General features: G+C 46.8%; 1 protein-coding gene across 6 annotated transcripts in view; it reads right to left on the reverse strand.

Annotated features, from left to right (window-relative positions):
- The window catches only part of MAP2K7 (mitogen-activated protein kinase kinase 7), a 63,116-nt gene extending 37,560 nt beyond the window's left edge, over positions 1-25,556 (reverse strand). For 2 of the 6 annotated variants that reach the window (XR_012654912.1, XM_075061192.1), the window contains exons 1-2: positions 25,363-25,554; positions 12,409-12,456 (exon numbers count right to left, since the gene is read on the reverse strand). Coding sequence is in view for 5 of the 6 variants with exons in the window: in XM_075061192.1 (XP_074917293.1) it covers positions 12,409-12,456; positions 25,363-25,486 (172 nt within the window). In the remaining variant the exon portion in view is untranslated. Of the gene's footprint in view, positions 1-12,408; positions 12,457-25,362 lie in introns of all 6 variants that reach the window. The other 4 variants (XM_075061191.1, XM_075061193.1, XM_075061194.1 and 1 more) reach the window with 4 other exon arrangements.
- Between the last annotated feature and the right edge of the window lie 2,200 nt (positions 25,557-27,756).

Here is a 27,756-nt window from a genome sequence, read left to right on the forward strand (position 1 = left end):
GTTCCTGTCAGGTTAGTTAAACACTGGAATAAATTGCCTAGGGAGGTTGTGGAATCTCCCTCTCTGGAGATATTTAAGAGTAGGTTAGATAAATGTCTATAAGGGATGGTCTAGACAGTATTTGGTCCTGTCATGAGGGCAGGCGACTGGACTCGATGACCTCTCGAGGTGCTTCCAGTCCTAGAGTCTATGAATCAGGACCCCATTGTGCCAGGTGCTGTACAAACACAAAACACAGACAGGCCTTACCCCAAAGAGCTACGTCCAAGCGACCTGCTCTGAGCCCCCTCCATTTGTCTAATTTCCTCTGGAAGCTGGTACCACACTATTTTGGGTTCTATCTCCCGGCTCTGTGAGGAGCCATGAGACCTAGGAGGTTAGAGGTGGGGAGCTGGCAGTCAGCACTCCGAGGTTCTGTTCCTGGCTATGGGAGGGGAGTGGTATCTACTGGTTGGAGCAGGGGAATGATACTGGGATTCCGGATTCTCATCCCACCTTCTTGCTGCAAGACCATGGAACAAATCCCCTTCTCCACTGGCTGAATGAGAATAACCCTCATCTAAGTCATCTCAAAGTTGGCACTCAAAACCACCAGTCAGTTCTGGAAGAGCTGGCCTGACTGCATGGCCTTGGGCAGATCGGTGGCTTGGTTACCCAACAGCAAAACAAGGATAATGCTGTCGTATAACCCAGCCTCCAAGGGAGGCAGTCGGAATGTTTGCCAAGTAGCATTACTGCAGACTTTTGAGCCCCTTGGTTATAAATGAAACATGAGGAAGCTGCTGGGCAAATCCTTCGGGAATCAGGCCATGATGGAAACCGAGACATCCTACTGCTTATACTATTTTAATGGAGCTTTAGCAAACAAGATTTGATGCACTGCCTGGGTAATCTGGCTTCACAGCCTCCCCTGAACCTTTTGATTTGCTCAAGGATTAGCTGCGCTATAATGCAACTCCTGAACCGCATCGGTTTCAATGGGATGCATTCCACGGCTGGCTTTGTAAAGGAAACAGGAGCAGTATTCAGTAACACAGAGGCAGGCTCTTTCTCCTGACATGCAATCTGAGTGTACTGGACCCTGCAGGATTAGCATCCCTGAAAAAAAGACACAGCCTGGGACAATATAGAGAATCCGACAGCCATTTTTCTAAGCAGGGCAGTATTAGGTTTGTCCCTGTAGCGGGTTCTCTCTCTCCAGGGTAACTTGTATTCCTTCATCTTTAATAATGTCTCCTTTTTTAGGGGGAGAGGGCCAACGTGCTCCATTAACACACGCCGCATTCTAATGAAGGCACAAGGTACCATTGTAGCAAATACAGTTACAAAACAGGATAAACCCATTGGGTCCAATCCTGCCTCCAGGGAACATGTTGAGAAGTTTCTGACAAAATGTTTTCTTGTCAAAACTGAAAGTGTGGATGGGAAAGGTTTGGTGTCACCGCATCTCCTGCTTCAAAATATCTTTGGGGAAAAAATCGAAATTGTTGAAAGGTCCCTTTTTACAGTTCAGTTCAAAATGACTTTCTGGTTCAAAATTTTAATTAATTTATGCTACAAAGATTTAAAAGGCTAAAATAAAAATCAAGCATTTTGAACTGATCGAAACAAAACATTGTGATTGATACAAACCAAACTATTTCCCCCAGGTTACTGAACATTTGTGAAAATTTTCTCAATTTTGACTTTTCATCCTGCTTTGGAACATGGAAAAATGCCAAAATCTTGAAAACTCTCACAGGACAAGAAAATCATTTCCCACCCAGCTCCAGTGCTGAGCATTTTGGATCTGACCCAGCAAAGCCGGTGGAGTTCTCAGCACCTCGTAGGCCTGAACCGCTGGAGGACACAACAAATTGTCCTTAAAAGTACCTGGATTTTAAGGTCACAAGGGACAAATGTGATCATCTAGTCTGGTTTCCTACATGACAAGGACCCTTACATGTGTTTACTGACACAAGATGACTGGCCCCTTTAAGAGGGGGCAAGATCCAGTGCATCTGGACTGATACTTGCTTCCCAACTGGACATAAGGGAAGGCACTGGGGCCTTGTAACAGGTCTGTGCAGGAGCCTTTATTCCCCACAGTGTCTGTAGGCCTCTGTCAACACCCACCTGCATTTATAACGCCCAGGTGCATACCTTACACCCAACTGGGAAGCAGGTATCAGTGCAGGTGCCCTGGAACCAGCCCCCTCTTAGAGGGGCCAGTCACCCTATGACAGTTGCTAAGCTGATTAGAAGAAAGAATGTTTCAGTCTTATTTTGCTTTTCACCATTTAGTCCATGTTCCTTTTGGTGTCTCACAGACAGTGAAACTGAGCCAGCCAGTTTTACGCTGCATTTTTATTTTGTTAAGTCAGTTTCACTTTCTGATTGTGAGCTAGGGTCACACCACAGCTGTGTTTCAGTCTGACATAGGGGACGGTTTTAGAAGGTTTTCTAGTCTGACCTGCTGCATAACAAAGGCTGGCATGGTATCAAACCTAAACTTAATACTGGAAGGAAAAAGAAACTCAGGCGAAAGCAGCTGTTTGACCTCAGCTGGTAGAGCCAGTTTTTCCCACAAAATACAAATTTAAGACCTAAATTCCCTGACAGACTTTCTAGGGCCCAAGACTCACACGATCCTTTAACGTAGCTAAAAGCTTGGTCCTGCCCCACTGGAATCATTGACCAGGGTCTTCAAACGGAGACAGGTCTGGGGTCACAATGCTCTGCAGGCAGCTATATTTGCTTGAGAGGGGTCTCCACTACCAAATCGTAAGCAGTGTAAACTAGCATCTTTCCACTGGAGTCCATGTGGCCAGATCCCCGGCAGACATGAACTGGTACTTTCCATTGGTGTCAGTGGTATAAACTGGAATCCGTCCACTGGAATCAATAAGGCCAGATTACCAACTGGTGTAAAGCCGTCTCAAATCATTGAAGTCAATGGGGCCAAATCCCCAGCTGGTATAAACTGGTGTTGCTCTACTGAAAGCAGTGGACCAGCTGGTGTAACCTGGCCTAGCTAAGGTGGGTACCTACACTGGAATCAACAGATTTGCACAAGTCAAGAAACTGGACCAAAGCCTCTTCAGCACTCGAGTCTGATACGTGCTCCCCATCCATGCACAGCAGTGGGAACGCCGAGGACTCCTGTGCTGCTGTACAGGTAGGAGAGAGTTCTGCCCCGGGGGCTCAATCCTGGGAGCAGCTGAGCGCCTGCCGCTTCCAATGACCTCAGGGGTTGCCGTCACAATGCACAATGGAGGATCTGGCCCTAAGAAGGCAAGTTCCATATAAAACGTAGCAAAGGCCTCTAGCCACACAAAGGGGGTTTCCAATCCAAGGCTGCGAGGATGCACTTGTGCAATGGTTATTAGGGATTCTGGGAAAGACTTTCTGAAGTGCCCAAGGAATTCAGCAGCACTGCTCCCACTTCCTTTCCTGGGGGGCTCATGCACCTAAATCCCTTGGGCATATCAAATCCACCCCTCCTCTTCCTGGACTCTAGTCCCCCCAGGACTGTGTGAAGGGAGCATGGGAGTCCACACTGTATAATGCAAGGTGATTCCTGCACATACATTCAGGATTAAAATGATCACCCAGGTCAAGGGCTGGAGGGAGCTACCCTCCATGCCAAGAACCATAGGCTGGGATGTGTCAAGGGTATTTAGGGAGCACATCAGGGATCGTTCTGAATCAGAGAGCCACACCCCCAGTGACACGTTCCCTGCGACTGCAGAGGGAAGCAGGGCTGCTTGATGGGGGCTATGGAAGGAGGAGTGGAAGTCCACACTCCTGCCCATCTAACGAACTGCAGAGTAACTGATGGAGACAAGAGCCCCCAGGATGCTCTGATGTAAGAGCAGCTGGGCATTTTCCTGATTAAATCGCCTGTGTTAAAACAGAGCACGGGCTTGCTACAGGATCTCCTACGTTTAGGGACAGTACTGCCAGAAGGGGCCACTATGATCCAACAAGCCGACCACCTGCATGACACAGGCCAGCCAATTTCACCCAGCCACCCCTCCCTTCAACCCATACCTAGTGGTTGAGCTAGAGTCTATAATTCTGATCCCTGTGATCACAAGTTTTATTACTATCAGTGTCTCTTCACAATGTGGTTCAGCGTGCAAGACCCCAACACCAATCCCACCCCCACCCTCTGGTTGCTTCAGCCTCCCCACTCCCCAGGATTCAAAATCAGACTCCTCCCACCTGCCCTTCCCCCATTCCACTTCTACAGCACACGCCTTTGCTCATGCTCTCCATTCCCGAAGCCTGCATGCTACTCTACGGTCCAGGCATGCAATCTAACAGCTCCCCGGGTTTGTCGGATGGAGAACCAACAAGGCAGGGAGGGGAAAACATGCTGCAGGCAGAGGTCAGCCACTCCAGTGTATGCTCGGAGGGGTTAAATTAAAGGGGAGTGGTGTGAGGGTGGGGGTGGAAGAGAAAGGAGGCAGAAGGGTAAGCAGAGAGGCTGCCAGTGAACATAAAACCAAAGGGGTGTGCGTAGGACAGAAAGGCAGAGAGAAAACCACCATTTAGGCCTGGCCTACACTTAAAACATATACTGGAATAGCTGTATTGGTCAAGGGGGTGACACCCACTCACCCTCCATCCTATGCTGACAAAGCCTCCAGTATGTATGCAGCCCTGGTGAATGAAGAGAGCTTCTGGCGGCAGAACTAACATGGTTTGGGAGGTGGTGGTCCTACAAGAGCAGACAGACTCCTGTAGTCACAGCCTGTGACTGATCGCATGGGAGGGTGCAGCTGCAGGCAACTTGGGCTGTTGGGACTCCCAGACCTGCAGGAATTGCCCATGGACTGGGCTCAGTGCTCAAAGCAGAAGATGGGTGCTGCATACTGCTCCAACCAGACTTGGTCTCTGGGCGAGGAGGGCCGTTAGAGGCAGCCACAGGAGGTCAAGAGAAGCCATCTTTCCGCAGGTCACTTGGGCGTTACAATGGCAGCCGAAGTCTTGTCTATTTGTCCCAATCCCACCACTGGCACAGGCTGGCAAAGCTGTGGTTTGCACCAGTGCAGCATGAACACAGGTCAAACTGTGTCAAGGCCAACCAAGGCTTGCAGCAAAGGGTTTCCACTGGTGGCTGGCATCACAGCAAATCCCCAGCACTGGCAAAGCAGCACAGGGCATGGCCAGGGAGAGTGACAGGATGAAATGTATTAAGGAGGAATTCAGGCTGATGCTGAGAAAAATGGTTGCTGACAGTCTGACCTATTCAGTGTGGAATGGTACCTCCCATTCCCCCCACCTCCACAAATCTTTGTTTGAGATGTTTGAAACGGGACCACCCAAAGGGCCCTGTAGGGAACAATCCTGCACTAGGCAAGGAGGAATTAACCTGATGTGTCTGACTAGGGATTTTGAGGCAGTTCCTCAAAGTATTCAGGCTCCTAACGTCCAGTGATGGGGCCCTTTCCTAGCAGGCAGGAAAGACAACTCTTTTTAGGAGGGCACTGGGTAAAAATCCCACGTTTGAGACCCACTTATCAGTGAATGTGGGACATATTTTATCACGTCTATTGCAGTATCATCTGGAAGCCCCAGATATGGACACCACTGGGCCAGCGGCTGTACCATGTTCTGCAGGGTTTAGGCAAGGATTTCCAAAGGAGCGAAGTGGGCGAATGCCACTGAAATTCAGTGAAAGTTGGATACCTGTTTCCTTTAGGATCTTTCAAAACCCCAGCCTTCACCACTGCCTGCTCTGCACGTACAACCAGAGAGACGGACAGCTGAGTGCTGGGAGACTCCCCCATTGCTGTTAGGGGCACAAAAATCCGAGGCTGTTTTTGAAGCAAAAACATCAGGAGGTAAGGGTTTTTCAAAGGTGATTTTAGTGCACAATTTCTGCGATCTTTAAAGGGGTCTAATTTTAAGAAGGGAGGGGGTGCTCAGCCTTTTGTGGAAAAAACTCAGGTTGCTTCCCCTTTGCCCCCAAATGGAGTCACACAAAATCACCAGATACTTTGGAAGATATTAGCCAAAATCCCTCAATACTGGATTGGAATTGAGAGGGAGATGATGGCTGATTTGCAGCCAACCTGCACTGATACTATTCTAGAGTCAGATGCTCTCCTGGTCCACTTTGTCAGTGATCTAGTTCCAGTCCTGCATGATGTGCCATGAGTTTCCTTAGAAATCAGGGAGTTTCTGAACCCATCATCCATTATCAGCATTTAAGCACCAGGGAGACACGCTCCATGTGTTGTCTATTTGCGAGCTAGTTTTCAAGGTGGATTTTAATTAACGAAGATTGTTGGTACTTCAGCCACCCTAGCACCGAGGGATGTCCACCCCCAGTGTCAGGGCCCCCATCTAAGGGCTGCTAGGCCTTGAGATCAACACAAAAAAGAAGTAACTGGCAAAAGGAATGAAAGAGAAACACAGAGAGAAAGAAAACTGAGGTCAAACAAGGAGTAAAAGGGAACATTAAAAAAAAATATAGCAGGATGGGGGCATCTCTCTCTGATGGAGTGAAGCTACAGAGAGCTCGGCTCAGAGTCCTTGTGGGCTGCATGGGCTCAGTAACCCCACCAGGACAACTGCACTTCCACAGGCATCTCCTAGGAGCAATTGGCACCCTCCAAGCAGGCAGCAGAGATCACGTCTTTGCAGCTGCAGGGGTGCCATGAAAGTGACCAGGGTTCCTACCTGCTTCAAGCAGAGGGAAAAGTGGGGTGTGACTGTGTATTGTGCATATTGTGCCCTTTGACTTCAGCAACTTCAGGAATGTGGCAACAGGCAGACCTGCGTCCCCAGCAGGACTAGCGCAGTCTGGGCACAAATAAAGCCATGCCAGCTGACATGGCTTAACTCCCATGGCAGCTCCTCCCAGGACTGGGGTTCTGGAGAGTCTGATCTAACCTTACATTGCAGATCTGCTCCATCTGAAGGCTTCCCGATTATGCATGAGTCAGTAGGGAGCAGAAAAATAACTTAACTCTTCTCTCCACTCCTCAACCCACGACTACTACACTAAGCCCAAACTCATGGCAACTGAAAGTGTGCACACAAGGGCTGGTCTACACAGGGAACTTACATCAGCACAGTTCTGTCTCAGAGGCATGAAAAATCTACACCTCTGAGGGATGTAGCTATGCCAACCTTACCCCGGGTGTAGACGTCGCTAGATCGATGGACGAATTCTTCATAAAACTAGCTACCACCTCTCGGGGAGGTGGATTACCTACCCCTCCTGTCAGCATAGGTAGTGTCTACACTGAAGCGCTACAGTAATTTAAGTGTAGACATAACCTTTTCTTCTCCAGTGACCTAGGGTAAGCTGCCTTTAGTTATGGGTGCATTATCAATCTAATCTGGACTTCCCAAATCAGTTGTGAAAATCCTCACCCCACGCCCAGATAGTGTGTGTAAGCTATTTGTGCACAGGGACATTTACAAATGCATTAAAAAGTCCATTATGAAGTTGCACAGGAGTCAACTGTACCTTTTTAGGGCTTTTAAACAATTGGGCCTAGTATCCAAGGATCACGAAGTGCTTTGCAACAGTCACCCTGGTGAGCTAAGGACTTAGCTACAATTTTCCAGGTGGGGAAACTGAGCACAGGAAAGTGACTTGTCTGAGTCAGTGGCAGAGCTCGGAATAGAATCCAGGAACAGAGACAGCAGGCCACATACAGAAATCAGTGGCACAGAACCCAGCAGTACTGACTACATATCCCAGCCTGGTCAGATCAGACCACCCCAGTCAGCAAGGATCATTCCTGGGATCCTGGCTGACTAGGGTGGTCTAGGCTGACTAACCTGAGATATGTAGTGTCTCTATTATAAACATTTCTGCAGGAATCTGATTGTCTCTTAGAAAACTGATTGGTGACAAGAGTCACTGTCCTGTTTAGACCCACAAAGCTGGGAATTAGTCTTTCACCATTTTGGGAACTCTTATTTGATGAATCAGAATTTCAATAGCAAATTACATTCCCCCTCCTGCCAATCAGTCACCTTGCATGAAAGACTTCCTGATTAAAGTTTTATGGGACGTAACTGAGCTGCTTTGAAACAGCAAGCCTGCAGCCAGCAAACAAACTTAGGTCAGGTCAGAATTTGGATGGGAGACCCCAGAAGCCCCCGAGTTTGACAGAGGTGCTCAGTACCAATCCCAACGCCACAGTGTGGGAGTGCTGTGCTGCAGAAATTGCTGTCATTTGAAAACATCCTGACCATTTGTACTCCTTAAAAATTCCATGACATTTCCGCTAGGAGGGAGGTTTTGTTTTAACCCTAGTGTCCTAGCAAAATTTCACTTTGAGTAGTTGCAGATGGCCTACTTAAAAATCCTCCTCTTGAATTTTCAGCTGGATACAATAATGTAATTTCTGCCTGCAAACAATTATGCTGTTAAAGTGCTGCAGAGTTCCACCCCAGAAGTGGCAGCATTTCAATACTGGGTGAAGCAATCCAAACACAACCATCACCAGAGGGGGCCTGAGAGGGTTAAATGGAGGAATGTTTACGAACCATGTTGAGATCCTTGGATGGAGAGCGCTAGAGGAGGGCCAAAGTCCCTCTGTGTCTATTTCAACTGTAAGCTCTTGGGGGAAAGCACTTTCTCTTCCTCTGTGTTTCTACAGCACACTGGGCCTCTGGTGCTAGTATAATAAAAATGGGTCAAATTTTTCCAAGAAGCTCAAGGCAAATGGGATCCATATTCCACTGAATTTCAACAGCTGCCTAATTCCCAGCTAAAATAAACAACACTAACATATTTGGGATTTAAAAGTGAACAGTAAAGCTTTCTAAAGATAGACTGCCCCCATCAAATCAGTGACAAGGCGCAGACATGCTGTCTATAAATCTACCTAGAGTGTCCGACTCTGCTACCCATCCCCCTAGTATCTGGGTGCCTTCCACATTAAATCAATAGCAATGGGGAGTCTTTGGCACTTGTTTGCAGAGTCAAAACTGCTCATGTTTCTGATCTGTTTATTTTTAGATGTTATTAATTTCTTCTTTTTCTTGGTGGGAGGGTTGTGAATGTCATTCTTAATTCATTGCCATACAGCTGTTGTTAAACGTTTAGGTTCTTACAGACCTGCCAAGACCCAAGTCCGGCATTTCCTATGACCACAACAGCAATACTGGCAATTAAACGGTTTCCCTGTCTTAAGGGCACATGATGGCTCAATGATTTTCCAGCCATGGACCTTATGAACTCTGACCCTGGCAGACTGAAAAGCTTTTCAGTTCCCCCTTTAACTGTGAACATGGTGGGTTTGAATGTGACTCTTACAGGCATGATGCACAAGGCATTGCTTTCCATGGCAAAAAGCTACATGAAAAGTGCACAGAGGCTTGGGTTTTAAAGGATGATTTTTGAGCCTTAGTCTTACCATGGTCTGAGGCTCTTGGAGCGAGGACCTCTCTGATCCCAGCTCTGGGAGGAGAGCGTGGCCTAATACTTAGGGCAGGCCACTGAGAGTCAGGGTTCCTGAGTTCTATTTCCATTACTAAGGTTTTAACCTTCCTGGGCTACTGAGCACCTTTGTGGCAGGGGAGCATTCTAAAAGGTGAAAGAAAAAAAAAAAAAAAAAAGAGAGACAGCTGTATAAATAATACAATTAATAGGCACTGGAAACTCTCCAAGTGCTTTGCAGTGAATGCTCATCTACCTAACGAAGGAGGGTAGCTCCACCTCCATTTGAGAGCTGGGAAAAGAGAGGCACAGGGAGGTGAGGGACTTGGCCAACATCACCCCAGAGGACAGGAGCGAAGCCAGAAACAGAACCTAGGTGTCTGGATTCCCAGTCTGCTGCCGTAATGGGGGCAAATGGATATCTTCTATACGAGCAGCAAAGAGTCCTGTCCAACAAAGTGGGTATTCACCCATGAAAGCTCATGATCCAATACGTCTGTTAGACTATAGGTGCCACAGGACTATTTGCTGCTTTTACAGATCCAGACTAACACGGCTACTCCTCTGATATCTTCTATACAGATGCTTCGAAAAGACTGGGTCAAAGGTAGGGTGGTCACCAACAGGAGGCTCAGAAATGCAGGTAGGAATTGCCCTGGCATCTGAATTTCTGCCTGCTGCAATGAAATCATGTGTTCACTGCACTGTTTCAGGAGTGGACAATTCAATGCAATACATTCAAGGCTGGGAATCAACAAATACTGCATTCTTTTTCTGGCCTAGAAAAGAGAGAACTAAAATTTTTAAATAAAAATAAATACTATTTCACAGTTCACTGTCTGGGAAATTCTGCAGGCCATATCTGCAAAGTCTATCAGCATAGTGTTACAATCTGACATCGGTGTGTGGGAGAGATGTAAAACACAGGAGAAAAAATTGTCAGATGATCATTGTACATTTAAACTAAACCTTTCATCCTGAAGGATCCCAGAACGCTAGACTAACCAGCTGCAAAAAAAACCCAACAGTGGGATTGCTTCACCTGCCACTCTCAGATGCAGCTGACTCTGGGATCAGTGCAACAGCTGCTTAACAGTGCACAGCGATGCAAATCACTGCAGAACAATCCAATGTTGGGATTGCTTCACTGACGACAGTTAAATGTGGCCGAATCTGGGGTGGAACGCAAGAGCTGCTTAACAGTGCACAGCAACTCTAAACAACAGTTTAAGGCAGGAAGTGAAGAAACCTGTTCCCAAATGCAGCTGCAAGGGGAATTTAGGCAGACTTGATGTAATGAACAGAACTGGAGAGTGGAAACCAGGACTACCCCTCAAATCTCATAAAGAGAACAGGAGATCTTTAATGACTGTAAGAAGTCGTAAACTCCTTTCTGTGTGGTCAAGCTCCAGTGTTCAAATATTATGAGTTTGGTCCCAACAATCATGAGACTGGCTTTAAAAAAAAAACAAAAAAAAACCACACACAGGATTTTTTTTTTTTTTTGGAATAAAATAATTTTTATGTTATTCAACATTTTATTTGCTTTCTGATTTATGAGCCTTTAGGATTCATGTTTTTCAGCTTCTTTCTGCAGCCATGAAGGCTGAAAAATGATTTAAAAAAGAAGAAAGCTGAGATCCTCATGGAATCACATGACTCCAAGAGCTGAGGCTTTATGAAACACATCCAATAATGTGAGACTCAGGATAAAAGTGTAAGCGCTGAGGACAAGGCCAGACAGGCATTTGTCCAGAAGATGGCCACTCTAGCAGCACATCACGTGCAGAGAGCACGCTGTGTTCAGAACTGACTCAGTAGAAGAGTACTTCCTAATAAGCCAGTAACACCACTTCTTGGGTCGCCCATCCAAGTACTGACCTGGTTTGGCTCTGTTTAGCTTAGGAGATACAAAAGACTCTTAGTCCAGGATGGTAAAAATTGGGAAGGGCCACTTCACTCCTCTGAGAGTCAGACTCTCGGGGAAGCTCTCTGCTCCAGCCAGAGAGATATGGAGGCCCATACAGCTCAAGGGTCGTCTTGTGGTTAAGGCATTAGAGTGGGACTCCCTGTGTGATCTGTGAAATGGCGAGAATAACCCTTCCTTTCACACCCACACAGCTATTTAGACTAAATTCTTCAAGGAAGGGACTCTCGCACCTGTGTGTATGCAGCTCCTGCCACAGTGGAACTCAGCTGGAGGTCTCTAATACAAATAATAATCATACTTTAAGATTCCTCCAGAGGTCCCGGGTGGTTCTTCAAATGGGAATGTAAATGTTTCGGGGTTTTTATGTGGAAGGCAGATAAAAATACCTCCCGCTTCTGTGGAAGCCACCTGGTGGCCATCCACCATATTTCATTCACATCTGTGCCATAGACACAGTATCTAAGCCTGCCCCAGAAATCCAGCCCCTCGTGGCTATTAAGGAGTGCACAGCACCCAGAGAACAGGGATGTCAGCCCAAATGTCCTGACCGAATTTCAACACGGAAAAATTTTGCCTTCTTAACATTGCTGTGGTAGTTTCAATTGGACACGGGATTCTTCTTCGCTTGCTAGCTTACAATGCTGACAGCACACTGCTGGTGTGTGCTGTTCAATGGCTGCTGCATTCCAGCCCAGAAGTGGCTGCACATCAGAGGTGGAGGCCAGGATTGCCTACCTATAGTCTGGGGGGGGGTTAATACTTACCTGCTTCTGGAATATGCTTTGAGAGCCTCAGATGGCAGGTGTGGTGGCCAAAGCTATTCCAGTGGTGGAGGGCCAGGAAGGCATGTGGACAAGCAGAGCCATGTTCCTATGGGATGCCTTACCTAATGCCGTTCCTAGCTGTAAATGGTCATGTACGCTGGATCAATGGTGGTGGTAACAGGTGGATATGGGACAGATGGGGGAGGGGAGGAGGAGACAGACAAGAGGGAAGTCAGACAGGTGGCATTTCTATGCAGTTGAAGGAAGCGTTAAGTAAATGATGCAGGAAATCCAAGCCACGATGATAAAAAGTTTGGTACCTGCTCGTTGGGACGGAGCGGGAGCAGGGCTTAGAGTGATCACAATAACTGGATTGGGAAAAGGAAGAAAAAAAACAACACGATAAATCACAACAGAAACAATCGAGTCATCAAAAGAAATCAAATCATATTCCAGGTGGGGGGCGAACTGATTCCAGGGTAAGGGATGGAGAATGGTGAGAAACCAACAGAGGGCGACAGACAAGGTAAAAAATGGGATGCACCATACAGTGAAGGACCTCGGAACCCTGGGCAGCCATTCCCCAAGTGTCTCAAATGTGCAGGCAGCAGCTGTTCCCTTCCCATCTCCTTCCACTGCAGCAAACTCTCTGTAGACCATTCCTCTATGCTGGTGTCCCGGCCTTCCCGCCAACCCACCTGGGCCATGTCCCTGTTACCTCCCTCCCATTAAGTCAGGCATGTTCTGCCCCATCACACTACTTGGGCTGCTTACAATTTGGAGAGGCTCATGATTCCACCTCCTTCCCAACAGAGTCTGCAGGATTAATCTAAGTCCTGAAGGAACCATTGTGATCATCTGGTCTGACCCCCTGAACAACAGAGGTCACATATCACCCACTCAATCACGCATCAAGTCCAATAACTTCTGGTTAAGCCAGGGCAGGATCTTTTAGAAATATGTCAAATCTTGGAATTTGAGACTTCAAGTGACAGAGAACCCACAACAGCCTTTGATAAACTGCTCCAATGTTTAATTCCGCTGCACCTTATCCTAGTCTGAATTTATCTTCCAGTCACTGGATCAAGCGATGCCTTTGTCTGATAGATTAAAGAGCCCTCTACTATCAGAACTCATCTCCCCACTTACAGACCATGATCAAGCCAGCTCCTAATCTTTCTGACGATCTATGAGAGATTGTGCTCCTCATGTCTCTTCCAGACCCTCTTCCCAATTCTGAACCTTTTCCAATTTTCAACATTCTTTTTGAAGTGTGGACATCAGAACTGGATGCAGCATCTGGCAATGCTCTCACTAATACTGTATACTGAGGTAACACTATCTCCCTGCTCCTACCTGATATTCCCCTATCTATAAAGCTAAGGAGCGCAATAGCCCTCAGCCACAGCACCGCACTGAGAGCTCACGTTCAACTGATCATCTCTAATGACCCAGAGTCCTTTTTAGAGACACTGTTTTCCTGGATACAGTCCCCCATGCCATTACAGTGACCTACATTCTTTGTTCCTAGGTGTATGATCTTCCATCAGGCTGTACTAAAAACTTATGTTAAACAAATGAGTCCATCTCACCAAGAGATCCTGACCACTCTATATAACTGACGTGTCCTTACCACTACTCACCATTAAACCAACCCTTGCGTCAGCTGCAAATTTTCCCAGCACGCATTTTATCTTCTAGATCACTGACAAATAGCACCGGACCAGGAACATTGGGCCAATTATTTCTGGAGATCTAGCAATTAGCCAGCTTCCAATCCATTTAATACTGGCTGCACTGATTTCATACAGTACCAACATGTTACTTACACAAAGCACAGCAGGGTCTCTCACATTCCAAGGCCAGAAGGGACCCTTGTGATCATCTAGTCTGGCCTCCTGTATAACAGGCCAAAGACCTGCCCCAAAATCATTCTTCGGGCAGAGCTTTTACAAAACCATCCAACCTTGATTTAAAAATCGTCAGTGATGGAGGATCCACCGCAACACTTGGTAACTTGTTCCAATGGTTAACTACTCTCTGTGTAAAATATACACCTTATTTCCAATCTGAATTTGTCTAGCTTCAACTTTGCTCCTGGCTGCTTAAAGTAGTACAGCAGCAAAGAGTCCTGTGGCACCTTATAGACTAACAGACGTATTGGAGCATGAGTTTTCGTGGGTGAATATCCACTTCGTCAGATGCATGTACGAAGTGGGTATTCCGCCACGAAAACTCATGCTCCAATCCATCTGTTAGTCTACAAGGTGCCACAGGACTCTCTGCTGCTCTTACAGATCCAGACTAACACGGCTACCCCTCTGATACAGTTGCCTGACAGGATTAAGAGACAGTAGCTCATCACCAAGTTCATCAGGTCTGGAAATTTTGCTTGAGACTCTCTGACGGATGTAGGCAGGCGTCTGTCAAATCATTCACTATAATTACAACCCCAGAAGGCATACGTCTGACTTTTCCACCCCTCCCCCAACCTCAACAGAAGTGGTCACCCCCACCTCACATCACCCCTCGCTTCCCAGCTCAGTGAGCATCTTGTAAAAGGAGAATTAAATGAAGTGCAGAGAACTGTACAGAATCCAAAACGGGTAGCAGATGCACACGTAGGCACAAAGCACAGCTCTGCTCTGAAGAGCAACTTCACTTACAGAGGCAGGCCTGAGGAGTATATGTGCTGGAGTCCGATCCGCTGACTGAAATAACTAAAAAAGAATTTCCCTGCTTTTTCTTCTCCTAGCCCATAGGGAGCACTGGATTCTCTTCCCTCCTGTGTATCACCAGGATGTTTAACTTCCAATCAGTTATGCCTGGACAAATGCACTAAAGGCACAGGAAACACCAAGGGTCACTTGATGCCCAAGGAGGAATGGATCCAGCTTGACTCAGACCCCAGGCTTAGTTTGTAGCACTGGAAATTAAAGGACGGCCACACCCATCTGACTGGGGACCACTGAGACACAATGAACATATAGCCCCTTTCCCCGGGGCCATTTCGACAGTCACTTCTCAGTTGTACTCTAAGTGGATGTGAACACATTTTCAAATAAGAAAGTGAACGTCAGAAGCTCTTTCATGTCTCTACCAAAATCGTAGTTCAGGGGCTTGAAGCTTCTCCTGCTCCATGGGCAGCAGAAGCCTTAGGGTTAGGTAGGATCAGTCCCTGACCCGAAGAGCTTACGGTCCAAGATGCAATGAATGCAGCCTTGCCAACTGATTTAACTGCTCTGTAATGTCCCTTTAGGCCCCACTCTTGGGAGTTGTGTGTGTACAGGAGAATCTCCTCTTTCATTTTTAGAAAAGAAAAGAAGTTGGGGGGGGGCTCTGAAAAACGTGACCCCTCCCCCCAAACAGTTCCAAAACCAGAAGGCAAATAAGAAACATCAAATTCACATTTTTTTCCAAATCTCATGTTTTTTATGCCAGTCTCGTGATTGGGGTGGGGCTGGCCTATGATTTTTACGGCAGGTGGTACCACAAACAACAAGCTCAAAAAAATGGGAATAAGAACAAAGGTTAACATAGGCCAGATGTGGACACAGCTGGAAGGCGCTGTGTTGGTTTGATTTCTTTTATATGTAAATAAGAAATATACAAGATCAAGAGCAAAAATCTCTGCTGGCTTTCTACGTACTGGTACCAAGGCCGGAAAGCACCACTGTGATCAGGTAGTCTGACCTCCTATACAACACAGGCCGCAGAACTTCCCCAAAATAATTCCTTTTGAAGTAGAACTGATCTTTTAAACAAGCATCCAATCTTGATTTTAAAATTGCCAGTGATGGAGAAATACAAGAAAGAAAGAAAATAATGCAAATCCAGGCAAGGTTAGTCTGATCTACAGGCCAACCACCCACTAGATAGCAGGGATGTCATGGCCAGGAATGAATGGCAATGCTGTACTGCTCCCAGTGTCTGCAAAGATGCTCTGGGATTAAAAGAAGAAAAAAGGGATTGAGAATCCACTGCAGCCCTTGGTATATTGGTCCAATGGTTAATTACCCTCACTGTTAAAAAAAAATCTACGCCTTATGCATGTTATACCTTTGCCTGCTAGACTGAAGAGCCCATCATCAAATATTTGTTGCTGATGTAGGTACTTACAGACTGTGATCAAGCCACCCCTTAACCTTATGTTTGTTAAACTAAATAGATTCAAGCAGCTAGATCAATCAGCTGACATTTTCCTGTAGGCATCTCTGGATCTCAAGGAGGGATCTGAAGCAAAACAGGATTTGCAGACAAGTTTAGAGGGGCTGCACCATGCCTAGGAGGATCAAAAATGTTTGTGAGAGAAGTGTTCACATCAACCTTTTAAGCTCATCATTTCCTCCCTCCGCCTCCCGTTTCTTCACTCGCAGCGTCTAACAGACCTGCCACTTTCAATCCATTAGAAGCAGCATACCCAGGGCAAACTGCTTCCATCATTTCTTTGAACTGTTCATTTTGTGTGTAGTATATTACTGGCACAAAAGAAGATTCTCTGCCATCTGATAGTTGTTATGCCATAATCACTCACTGATCTTCGTCCTCGTCACAAACAGCAAACTAAGACCATTTGTGAATGAAGAGAGCAGGGACTTACACAATCACTGTGGCTACGGTCTTGACAACAGCAACCTCAAAAAATGCCTTGCTTCAGGATCAAGCTCACGTATGTTTTGTTCATCCATTTCAATAGCAAGAGTTTCATTCAATGGGACGTTTGATCTTAAACCCAAAGAAACCAATTTTCTAGTCTTTTAGAGATGGGCACAAATCCCTTCTCTCTTGTTGCTCAACAACTCTTAGCAATGTTCACACTTTATTTCAGAAGAATGATACAATTTTGTGATTTCAGCCTATTTTGATTGCTTGCTTTCTACCCTTTCTTTCAATACCAGGCAGGTTCAGTCAGAAAAACTCACGCTGATGGCTACAGCATCTATTTGCAGCACTGATCAGTGGTATTCACATTTATGATAGAATAAGAATAGCCTGGAACAGTCTTCCAATAGGAGTAAAGGGACCTAACTACCTAATTCGCTTTAAGATGGAGCTTGATGAATTTATGAACAGGATAATATGCTGGCGTTGCTTGCGACAGTAGGAAACTGGACTTCTCAAACCAGGAGGACCCTTCCAGCCCCATACTCCGAAACCACCTTCAACCTGAATTCAGCACTGATGACAGAAAGTAAGATGAGCTGGTTAGCTTCATACAGAACCACATCATCAGATCCACCTCCTTGCAGTTCCCAGATGCTAATAACCGAAAACCCACTAATGGTTCACTCCCATCTCTTCAATATCCCGATTCCACCCCTTCAACCCTTTCCCTGTTATGTTTCTTGACAGATAATTCTCCTCTTATTTCTTAATAGATCTAATAAAAGTCTCTCAATGTTCTCAAAGCTTCCCTTTAAAATGCGACACTTGTCCTTTACAGAAAGCAAATGAAGCCTGATGTTTCAAAATATCTTCCTTACCGATGCTAGGTTCACAGAAATACTTCACAGAGGAAATGCTGTTTAAAAAAAAAAAAAATGAAAAAAACCTAAAAACACCCAAGAAATTCACTGGGCTGAATTGGTTTTTGTTTTCTGGTTTCTTCACCAGAGCACATTTCTCTCTCGTTTACTCAATTTAACCCAAGAGCAGAAGGGAACATCCCAGTAGCAAGTCTGTTTTAGATTGTGAAGTTACACAGGAGAGGTGGGTCTCTGGTGTGCTCCACCTACCACCTGCAAACTGGTCACAGAATTCAGGCCCTGCAGCTTTAAGAAAGACCTCAGCTGAGGAAGTAGAAATAGAAAACTGAACTCAGCACTGAGTGGTTTAATAAGCCCTTCGATACTGGATTCAGTTAAAATGCAGCAATCTACACAACCTTCCATTAAGATTTGGGCTTGATCCTATAAGCCTCCCTTTACTGAAGTGTGCAGTCCTGCTGTATTCAATGGGATTACTCACCTGAGTGCAGGCTGCAGGATTAGGCCCAGCAAGTTACATTTGTTCACCTTCAAGCACAGACCATGCTCCACAGGCAACAAAGCTTAGCTGCCCAACAGGTTGGTTCTGGAAAGAAGTATCAGCTTCAGCTAAGGCTATAGGATGCTGGTGCCTGTAGCGGCAAGCCTCCTATTAGGGCCTCCACCACAGTGCATGCAATTAAATCTACCACTTCAAGAGTCTCAAGGCTATCTGAGAAGACAGATATCACGAACAGAGCAACCAAAAAGCACAGTCACCTCTGGGGGAGTCTCTCGTAAGACTGATCAGCATTGTGCAAACTATCCCAGGCAACTCTGTTCTTGGGGGAGGCAGACATCATTTCAACAGTCACACAAGAGCTGTTCACAACTCTTGCCGATTCATTTAGCCCAAATATAAAAAGGAAGCATTTCTGCCAGCAGCTATTGATGCACAGTCTGCATGAGTCACCAGAGGGCAATGCCGATGGGCCAAACATCTCTCAGTCCTGGTTTCACAGCATGGAATCTCAGCAATCTCTGAGGACAGCATCAGTATCCCAGAGCCCTCTAACTGGAGCGGACAGATTCCCTTAGGTTGTTATTCACTGGACACTATTTCAGAGTTTAAGGCCAGAAGAGGCCAATTCAATCCTCTAGTCTGATCTTTTCGCATATCACAGGCCATTAAATTCCATCCAGTTACTTCCTGTAATGAACTCAATACCTTGGGTTAGACTAAAGCATGCCCAGATGTTCCCAGCAGGCAATCCACACTCTGTACAGCTGAGAAAGGTGAAAAAACCCCAAGGTCCCTATCAGAGGATTCAATTGTGTAGCCTGGTTACAAGACAATGAAGGGAGAAAGAGGGTTTGCCTGCCAGAGGGGAGGAGGAATTCAAGAGGCACATAGCAGCCATGAGGTGAAACAGAAGAAGATTTAGCTTGATTGGTGGGGGGACAACTTCCCAGCAAGAAGAGCTATTAGACTGTAGAAGGGTCTTGAGAAAAGCAGCAGAAGCCTCAAATTTGGGACATATAAAATGAAAATTAGCAAAATTCCACAAGGAATAATCCTCCACTGGCCTCCCTAGGGAGTTGGAAATTTTTCCATATGTGACCTAGCAAAGCTGTTTCATCTCTAAGGCACTGATCCATCCAAGGGACTCAATACAGGCATAAGAGTCTACTCATACAGATCTTTTTAAGACCATAAGAATGACCATACTGGGTCAGACCAATGGTCCATCTAGCCCAGTATCCTGTTTTCTGACAATGGCTGGTGCAAAATGCTTCAGAGGGAATGGGCAGAACAGGGCAATTACTGAGTGATCCATCTCCTGTCATTCTGTCCCAGCTTCTGAGAGTCAGAGGCTTTGGGACACCCAGAGCATGGGGTTTTGTCCCTGATCATCTTGGCTAATAGCCATTCATGGACATATCCTCCATGAACTTATGGATTTTTTCTTTGACCCCAGTTATACTTTTGGCCTTCATAACAGCCCCTGGAAATGAGTTCCACAGTCTGACTGTATGTTGAGTGAAGTACTTTCTTATGTTTGTTTTAAACCTGCTGCCTATTAATTTCATCAGGTGACCCCGGTTCTTGTGTTATGTGAAAGAGTAAATAACACTTCCTTGGTCACTTTCTCCGCACCATTCCTGGTTTTATAGACCTCTATCAGATCTCTCTTTACTTATCTCTTTTAGAAGCTGAACAGTCCCCAGTCTTTTTTAATCTCTCCCATACAGAAGCTATTCCATACTCCTAATAATTTTTCTTGCCCTTCTTTTGATGTGCCAGGTTGTAAGATATCACAGGCAATGTGTTGATTACAAACGGGGACTGTCATTTGTTCAGATTTTAAAGGGACAACAGCTGGCCAAGAGTCATCCTGTGCTGGATTCCTGACACACACCTGAGATCATTAAAGGCAATTTTTTCTTTCCAACGCTTGCACCTCCGCAATTTGGCACAAACTGAACTTCAGACTGGTCAGTTTCACTTTTGTTTGCAGTTCGTTTCACTTTTCAGTTCTTAGGTGTGTTGTTAGGCTTGCACACAGGAAGATATCTGCCATCCAAAGGGAGGAAAATATCTGTTTTCTTTTATTTAAAGATAAACCACAACACTTAATAGCAGATTAAGTATTTTTTTTTTATAATCACCAAAAATGCTTCTAGACCAGTACTGACAAGTGTCTCTAAAAACTGTTTGCAGTAGAAGAGTTTAGTGTATAGACAAAGCCATCTGAACCCTTTTTTTTTTTTTTAACTGTATTTTATCCTCAGACACCACATCAGGGTATTCTCTAGGCAGCATGGTCCAGCCAGTCAGTGTGGTGCACTGGACAGCAGATGGACTGGCACTTGGGAGATCTAGGGTCTATTCCTGGCTCTGCCACTGACCTACTGGGTAATCTTGGGCCTGTCACTTACCCTCTACATGCTTCTGTTTCACCTCCCACCCTTGGCTGTTTAGATGATAAACTCTTCAGGGCAGTGACTGTCGCTCACTATGTGTATGAACAGAAACCAACACAATGAGACTCCTTGCTGGATAGGGCATGTAGGTACCACTGGAATATAAATACTACTCTAAAAATTGTCATTTCTTTTTTCATCACTAACACTACTGGTGCTTATAACAAATAAGATGATTTTTAAAGTCCAATTTACTTGTCACTATTTATGCTGATTGTTTTCGTATTTAACTCAACCTGGGCAATGAAAAGGCAACTACAGCCTGTGTCACTCACAGATTCTCAGCCTTGGGTTGCAGACACTCCATGTTTAGACATGGAAGTCCCCACTGCAATTTTAAGCCAAACACTGTGCTGCTTTTACAAAACTGAATTAGAAACCAGATCAGTTTTCTTTATTCCTTCAGACTCTCCTTCGCTATTGTGCCAGCTCAATCCACTAGCACGGCTGTCGTCCAGAACCAATCTGGACAACTCTTCTGGATACTAACCCTTCAGTGGACAGATCGGCATTCTGGCAGGTTTCTAGAATTCCCAGGATATAAAGCCTTCTTGAACTGCGGATCAAGAATGGCAAATCAACAGTGCCCAGACATGGATGCACCCATTGCCGGTGTTAAGCGGGCTTCCTGAGAGCCCTTTAGACATTTCTATGAAAACCCTCTTTGCTGAGCTTCTCGAATAAGCACAACTGTAATTCCCTATCTCGGTATTTCCAGTTCCCTCCTATAACAAGCCAAGAGAGCCGAGCCAAGCACCAAATAGCCAGCACCAGGGCCTGCCCACTCTCGTTACTGATTTTCAATACCAGGGAAGCAACATGCCAATGAGCTTCAAAAAGGCAGGACAAAGCAAAGCCTTCCTGCTCTTCCAGCCCAACAGATGAATTCAAGGAAGCTAGGCAGCCTGAGCAGCAAGGCCAGAGATCTGAGGACCAGTTGATGGGTTGTTTCTTTTGGGGCAACAGAATGGTGGGAGCAAGGAGGAAGTGAGCAGCTAAGACAAGCACAGATTTCACTAAAGGATTTGGTCCTGTCTCCAAGCAGGATAAAAGCCCCAATAGGGTGCTTCTCATCTATACTCATTGGGGCCCAAATGCAAGATTGCTTCCTACAGTACATTCTCCAAGGCTCTGTCCAACCTAGTGTTAATGTCAAGGGGACTTCTACCATATTTCCTTGGTAAGACCGTTGCACAGGCTAGTGCACTGGTTCTCAACCAGGGTTATGTGTACCCTTGGGGGGACGCAGAGGTCTTCCAGAGGGTACCTCAGCTCATCTAGATATTTGCCTAGGTTTACAACAGGCTACGTAAAAAGCACTAGCAAAGTCAGTACAAACTAAAATTTCATACAATGACTTGTTTATACTGTACTATGTACACTATACACTGAACTGGAAGTACAATATTTATATTCCAGTTGATTTATTTTATAATTATATTGTAAAAATGAGCAAGTCAGCAATTTGTCAGTAATAGTGTGTTATGACACTTTTGTATTTTTATGTGTGATTCTGTAAGCAAGTAGTTTTTAAGCGAGGTGAAACTTGGAGGTACGCAAGACAAATCAGACTCCTGAAATGGGTACAATAGTCTGGAAGGGTTGAGAGCCACTGGGCTAGTAGCTCTCACAGGCAGGAAGTCTTCCCTTAACATTCAGCCTATTCCTCCAAGTCATGTCCTGTTGAAGCATCCTAAATAATAATTCTTTTTGGTACTTACACCCTCCAAGTCCTTATAGACTCACAAGCCCTCCCCTTAACTGCGGTCTTGCAAAAAATGAGCAGTACTTTGTCAAAAGGCTCGACAAAAAGGATTATTTTCATCCTCATTTTACAACTGGGGTAACTGAAGTATGGAGAAATGACTTGCCCAGCATAACACAGTAAACCAGGTTTAGAACCCAGGAGTCCTCAACTGTTGGAGCCTAGGCCTAAGCGTCTAGACATCAATGCCCACGTTAAATGAGAAGATATCCAAGATGAACACCTATCCCCTCACCCACAGCATGGATCTTTTCATACAAGAGCTGAACTGGCCCTGGTTCAATTGGAGTTGGATGGAACCATTTTTGATCAAATGAACTTTCATCAAAGCTGAAACATTTTGTGGACATGTATTGGTTTTGACAATCATCTGGAAGGTTTTTTGGTTCAGGACTTGAAAGACAGAGACCTTCACACTCTATAGCCTGATGGCCAGTTCAAGTCCTCACTTTGCCTGATTTAGAATGATCTGGGATGAAGAACTCTGCTCTGTATCAGGTAGAGCAGGAACTAGAACACAGGTCTTCCACATTCCAGCCCAGTGCCCTAACCACCAAACTATACAGCATGAGACACCCACATGCTTCTCCCCCACCCCTCCACCTACGTGGGCCCAAAAACCTCCCTGAATAGAAAACCTCAACTTTTGATCCAAAACTAGACATATCAACAATTTCATGTTCACAAAAATGTTGGAAAGACTTTGCTTGTATTCCAACATGTAACAAAAATGAATTACAAAAGATGCCACAACACAGAATCATCGTTCTCCTGACACTAGAGCCATCTACACTCCAACCTATGCCAACTGCGAGCCTGACGTTCCAAGGTAACAAGTGTCTTCAGTTGCCATTGAAGCAATGGGAATCCAGGATGCTCATCACCTTTCTCTGTCTCACTGTCACTAAGAGAAAGCATTAAAATCTCTCCCTCAAACACAGTCCATGTTTAGTGCATACAGATCAGCCTTTGAAAGTTCTACTTGTACTTGGCAAGTAGATAGTTGATTTTGCATCATCTCCATGGTAGAGCTGAGCAAGTAGATTGGGTTACTAGACAGTAAATTTCTATGATGATTTTCTGAGACTGCTATAGATCAGCTTAAAATTTATTAGTTTTTTGGCTTAAAACAAAACACACTCAGGATAGCACCCATCCAATGAACAGTTTCAAGGTGGTATTATACAATTAACTGGGGAGATGGACACCAACTCTGTGCCACGGAGGAAAAGAAGCGAAGCAGCTGCTAAGAGCCTGCTTGACAAGTAACTTTTGAAAACTCATCACCTTGCAATCGCTCTCCAGAAATTATTGCCTGATAGGTAGCTGGGCCAGCAGAAGAATCAAGTACTCCCAAGGCTTGTTGCGAGCATATAATTATGTAACCATCATCTAATTACACAATCCACTTTCTAATACTTTAAAAAGCCCTCATCACAATATCTGAGCTGCTCATACTTATTAAGGGACTTTACCTTCATAGAAGCCCTGTCAAGCTGGGTGGTATTATCAACATATTACAGATGGGAGACTGAGGCACTGGGTAAATTAAGTGACTCAAGGTCTGTGCCTAAGGCAGTAATTGAACTCAGGTCTCCCAAGTCCTAGTTCACTGCCTTATTCACTATTAGAACACACTTTCTACCCTCATTCCTTCACACAAGGCTTCAGAGGTAAAAGCACTGTCCCTCCTCTCTAGCTGACTAACCTGAACACAAAGCAAAAAGGACACACAAACATTTCCACATCTAACTATATCTCACACGATTATGCAACTGACTAACATTTGCCTTTTGGTAGCCTCGAGTGTGCCACAAGTCAGTTTGCAACAACACACACATATTCACCACATGCTGCAAGCCTGGCTGAGGTGCCAGATGACAGGATAAGAACAGACTAACATTTACACCCAAATCACTGCATGCTCAGAACATTAAAAAAAATCAGACTCTATCCCACCCATAAAGATCATCTACCTTACTCCCACACCCATCAATTCAGGATCTTGTACACATACCCTCTCCTAAGGCCTCAGTAGATGACCACCCCAAAATCACTTTCATCATTAATGCTGACAGGTCACATATGGGGAACCCCTCATCCTGTCTCCAAACAAATGGGATGCCACATACCAGGCAACCTGATCAACTCACTCTCTCCTCACTCACCCTGCATAGTCAATAGTCTCTCCCTTCTCCTCCTCCTATAAGCCTGGTGGTAGGGGGCAACCCTGGTTCTTGTCATCTCTACCTGAACATCCTTCTCCCACATATACAGCAAGCAGCCATCCCTGCTGTACTGTACCCCATGCCTCTTGGGGAGGTCCTTATTCACCTCACCATTCCCTCTTCTCCCAGAATAAGGAGAGACTCCCAATCATCCTTCCACCCCTCATCCCCTCCTCCACACCTGATTGTGATCCCAGTCCCACTTATTCTCCTCCTTCCGTCACAAACAAAACTGTCACAAAGAGTGGGGTTCCATCTGCTGGTCCCACATCCTTCTCCCCTCCATCATGGCCCACCATGCTGCTCAACTCCAAAAAGCAACCTCTTCAGCCCAGATCCCTCCTTCTCCCTGGAACAGTCCCTTCCCCCCTCATCCCAACTGCAGGCCCACCTCTATCAGATTCCCAACCCCCTCCCCACCTAGGGGTCTCCCTATCCCCATTCTCCAACCCCCCAATTCCCCTCCCCGAGACTCACCTTGCCCCCTTTCTGTGCACAGATCCCTGTAGCTACTCTCTCACCCCCACCCCACCTGTCATCCCAAAGGCCCTTCACAGCCCTTACTCACGGGTCTCAATCCCCTCCCCCTCATTCAAGTCCCGCCTCTCCCTACCTAATCCCCCCTTAGACACCTCCCCTCCAGAGCCCCAGTCTTCAAGCGCCCCCTCCCACGAGGCCCCCTATCCCGACCCTTAGATCTCAGACTCCTCCCCTCGCGCTCCTGCCATCCTGGGGTCCCTCCCAGACCCCCAGAGCTCAGACCCCTCCCCTCAGGCCCCGCCCCGGGCCCCTGTCATCCCCCGGGGCCCCTCCTCTCGGCCCCCCCCTTACTGGGCCGGGCCCGGGCTGGGCTGATCTCCAGGTTCAGGTCGATCTTCCGCCGGGCCTCCCGGTTCTCCTGCTTCAGCTTGGCCTCCAGGCGGGACAGCTTCTGCTCCAGCGAGGACGCCGCCATCTTCCCCCGGAGCCAGCGCCGCCTCGCAGCCTGAATACACAAACACTGCGCTGCGCAGGCGCGGCATGAGCCCGCCGAGCCGCCGTACCTCCTGGCGAGCCGCGCTGCGCAGGCGCAGGACTGAACCAGCTGCGCCACCGTAATCCCGCCACACACCCACCACCTACGAAGAGCGTTTATACGCATGCGTCAGCGCGCAGCTCTCCGACAGTGCCCCCTGCGCGTTGAGGCAAGGCCCTCGAACTGAAAAGGGACCGCATGCGCCGTGATGATCACGCAGCGTCACCTGCTGGCAAAGTTCTTGCACTGCAGGAGCCGCGAAAGTAATACACATGCGCATAGCGTCCATGGCCCCCAACGGCTATAACCCTTCTAAGACTCCGCTGCGCATACGGTTCTGGTGCCCTCTTGTGGTTGTTCGTGGGTATTTCAGCCTGGGTAGCCTGTTCGGGCAACTCTTAATGCGCATGCGCTCCCAGCCAGCTGGGTGGAGACTTTAGGGTTTGGGTTTTAGGAAGACCCTCCACCTCTACCTCCCCCAAGGGAACCCTGCCCCCTCCCCCCAACTCCCCCTCCTCCCGCAGCATGGGGAACCTGCCTCTCCCCCAACACACCCGAGTCTAGCAGGTGTGCCTCGCCTTGTGACGAGCTAGGAATGTTCTTAGTGTTTTCTCTGAATACTGGGTTGGTGCCTCAGTGTCCCCCAGGCAGTTCTTAAGTATCTGGCAGAGCAAAGGGCCAGTGCACATAAATGCCTGATGCTCTGTCTCCTAGCAACTGATGGCCTGGGCCCCTCGTCTGCAAAGGTGCCAACTGACGGTGTTGGAGACAAAGAGGTCAGGTGACCTCCTGGCCTGGGAAAGGGGCTGAGCAGAGGAGAAGGGGCTGGAGGGGGCTGTCAGTCTAGAGCTGCCTGGGGACGAGGAGTGAAGTGCAGACGTGGGGGTCCGGCTCACTGACTGGACCCAGCCGAGGGGTCTGGTTCGCTGTATCTACAAGCTCTGTTTTAGACCCTGTTCCTGTCATCGAATAAACCTCTGTTTTACTGGCTGGCTAAGAGTCACGTCTGACTGCAAAGTGGGGGTGCAGGACCCTGTGGCTTCCCCAGGACCCCGCTGGGTGGACGCACTGTGGAAAGCGCATGGAGGGGCAGAGGATGCTGAATGCTCCAAGGAGAGACCCAGGAGGTGAAGCCATGTGAGCTTCTTGCCCTGAACAAGTCTGCTCCAAAGGAGAGGAGGCTCCCCAAAGTCCTGTCTGGCTTTGTGGGGAGCAGTTCCAGAGCATCGCCTGGGGACTCCCCAACACCCATCTGATCTGGGAGTCGAAGGAGCCACAGAAAGTTCTAGGTGGGGCTGGCTGTCCCATCAAGAGCCAGCTTTCACTGCTCCCTCATCCAGAATGGATTTCCCCCATCCCCTCTTGTGGGGCTCACCCCCCCACATAGGGGCCAAGTTCTCCCCTGGAGCCTACTCCTCACCCATTAGGACCCAAATTCCCCCCTATGATTCACCCCCCCCAAAAAAACTGGGGGCCCAGATTCTCCCTGCCCCAGAATAGGGGACCCAGTCCATCCCTATCCTGCTCAGTGTCCAGCAGCTCCATCGTGGCACATGACAGCCAGCTTTTCAAATGAGCTCAAAACACCCGTGTTCAAGGACGCTTGAATCTGACCTTGCATCCCGCAAGCCCCTGATCCTGCACTGAGTTTTGGGGGATTGGATCCTGGTGCAGGATTCAGGCCTGGGCTGCTTGCCTCACTCAGAGAGGAGCTCCAAAAATGCACTAAAACGGGTTCTCACAACCAATTTTTGGGTGGCCTAGAGTGTGCCCACTAACTCTTGCTGGTGGCTGCACTTACACTTTTTCCTAAAATTATTTATTTTTCCTAAAGTTAATTAAGTAATATGCATATATATACATCCGAATCATTGTCATTTATTTATGTAAGGTTTGGGAGTGGGGATTGCAGTCTCACTAATACAAACATGCACCGTTATCTCTATTCTTTACTGGACCTAACAGAATAGAAACACAAATAAGGTGCTTTGCATGTTCTTGTCTTTTTTATTATTGTTTCTTGTGCTTTTTTTGGTAAAAGAGGTTGTCTGTATAACAATTCTGAAGTAAATTTAAAAATTCTTTTATATAATAGAAGTCCAAATAATAATTAAAAACATATCTGGATGGCTTGGGTCTGGGGAGGAGAAGAGAGGGAAAGAGAGGCATGGCTGCGACTGGCCCAGGGCTCCTCTAGGCAGGCGGCGGGG

Source organism: Chelonoidis abingdonii, chromosome 26, assembly GCF_003597395.2.
Source record: "Chelonoidis abingdonii isolate Lonesome George chromosome 26, CheloAbing_2.0, whole genome shotgun sequence".
Classification (NCBI taxonomy): domain Eukaryota; kingdom Metazoa; phylum Chordata; order Testudines; family Testudinidae; genus Chelonoidis; species Chelonoidis abingdonii.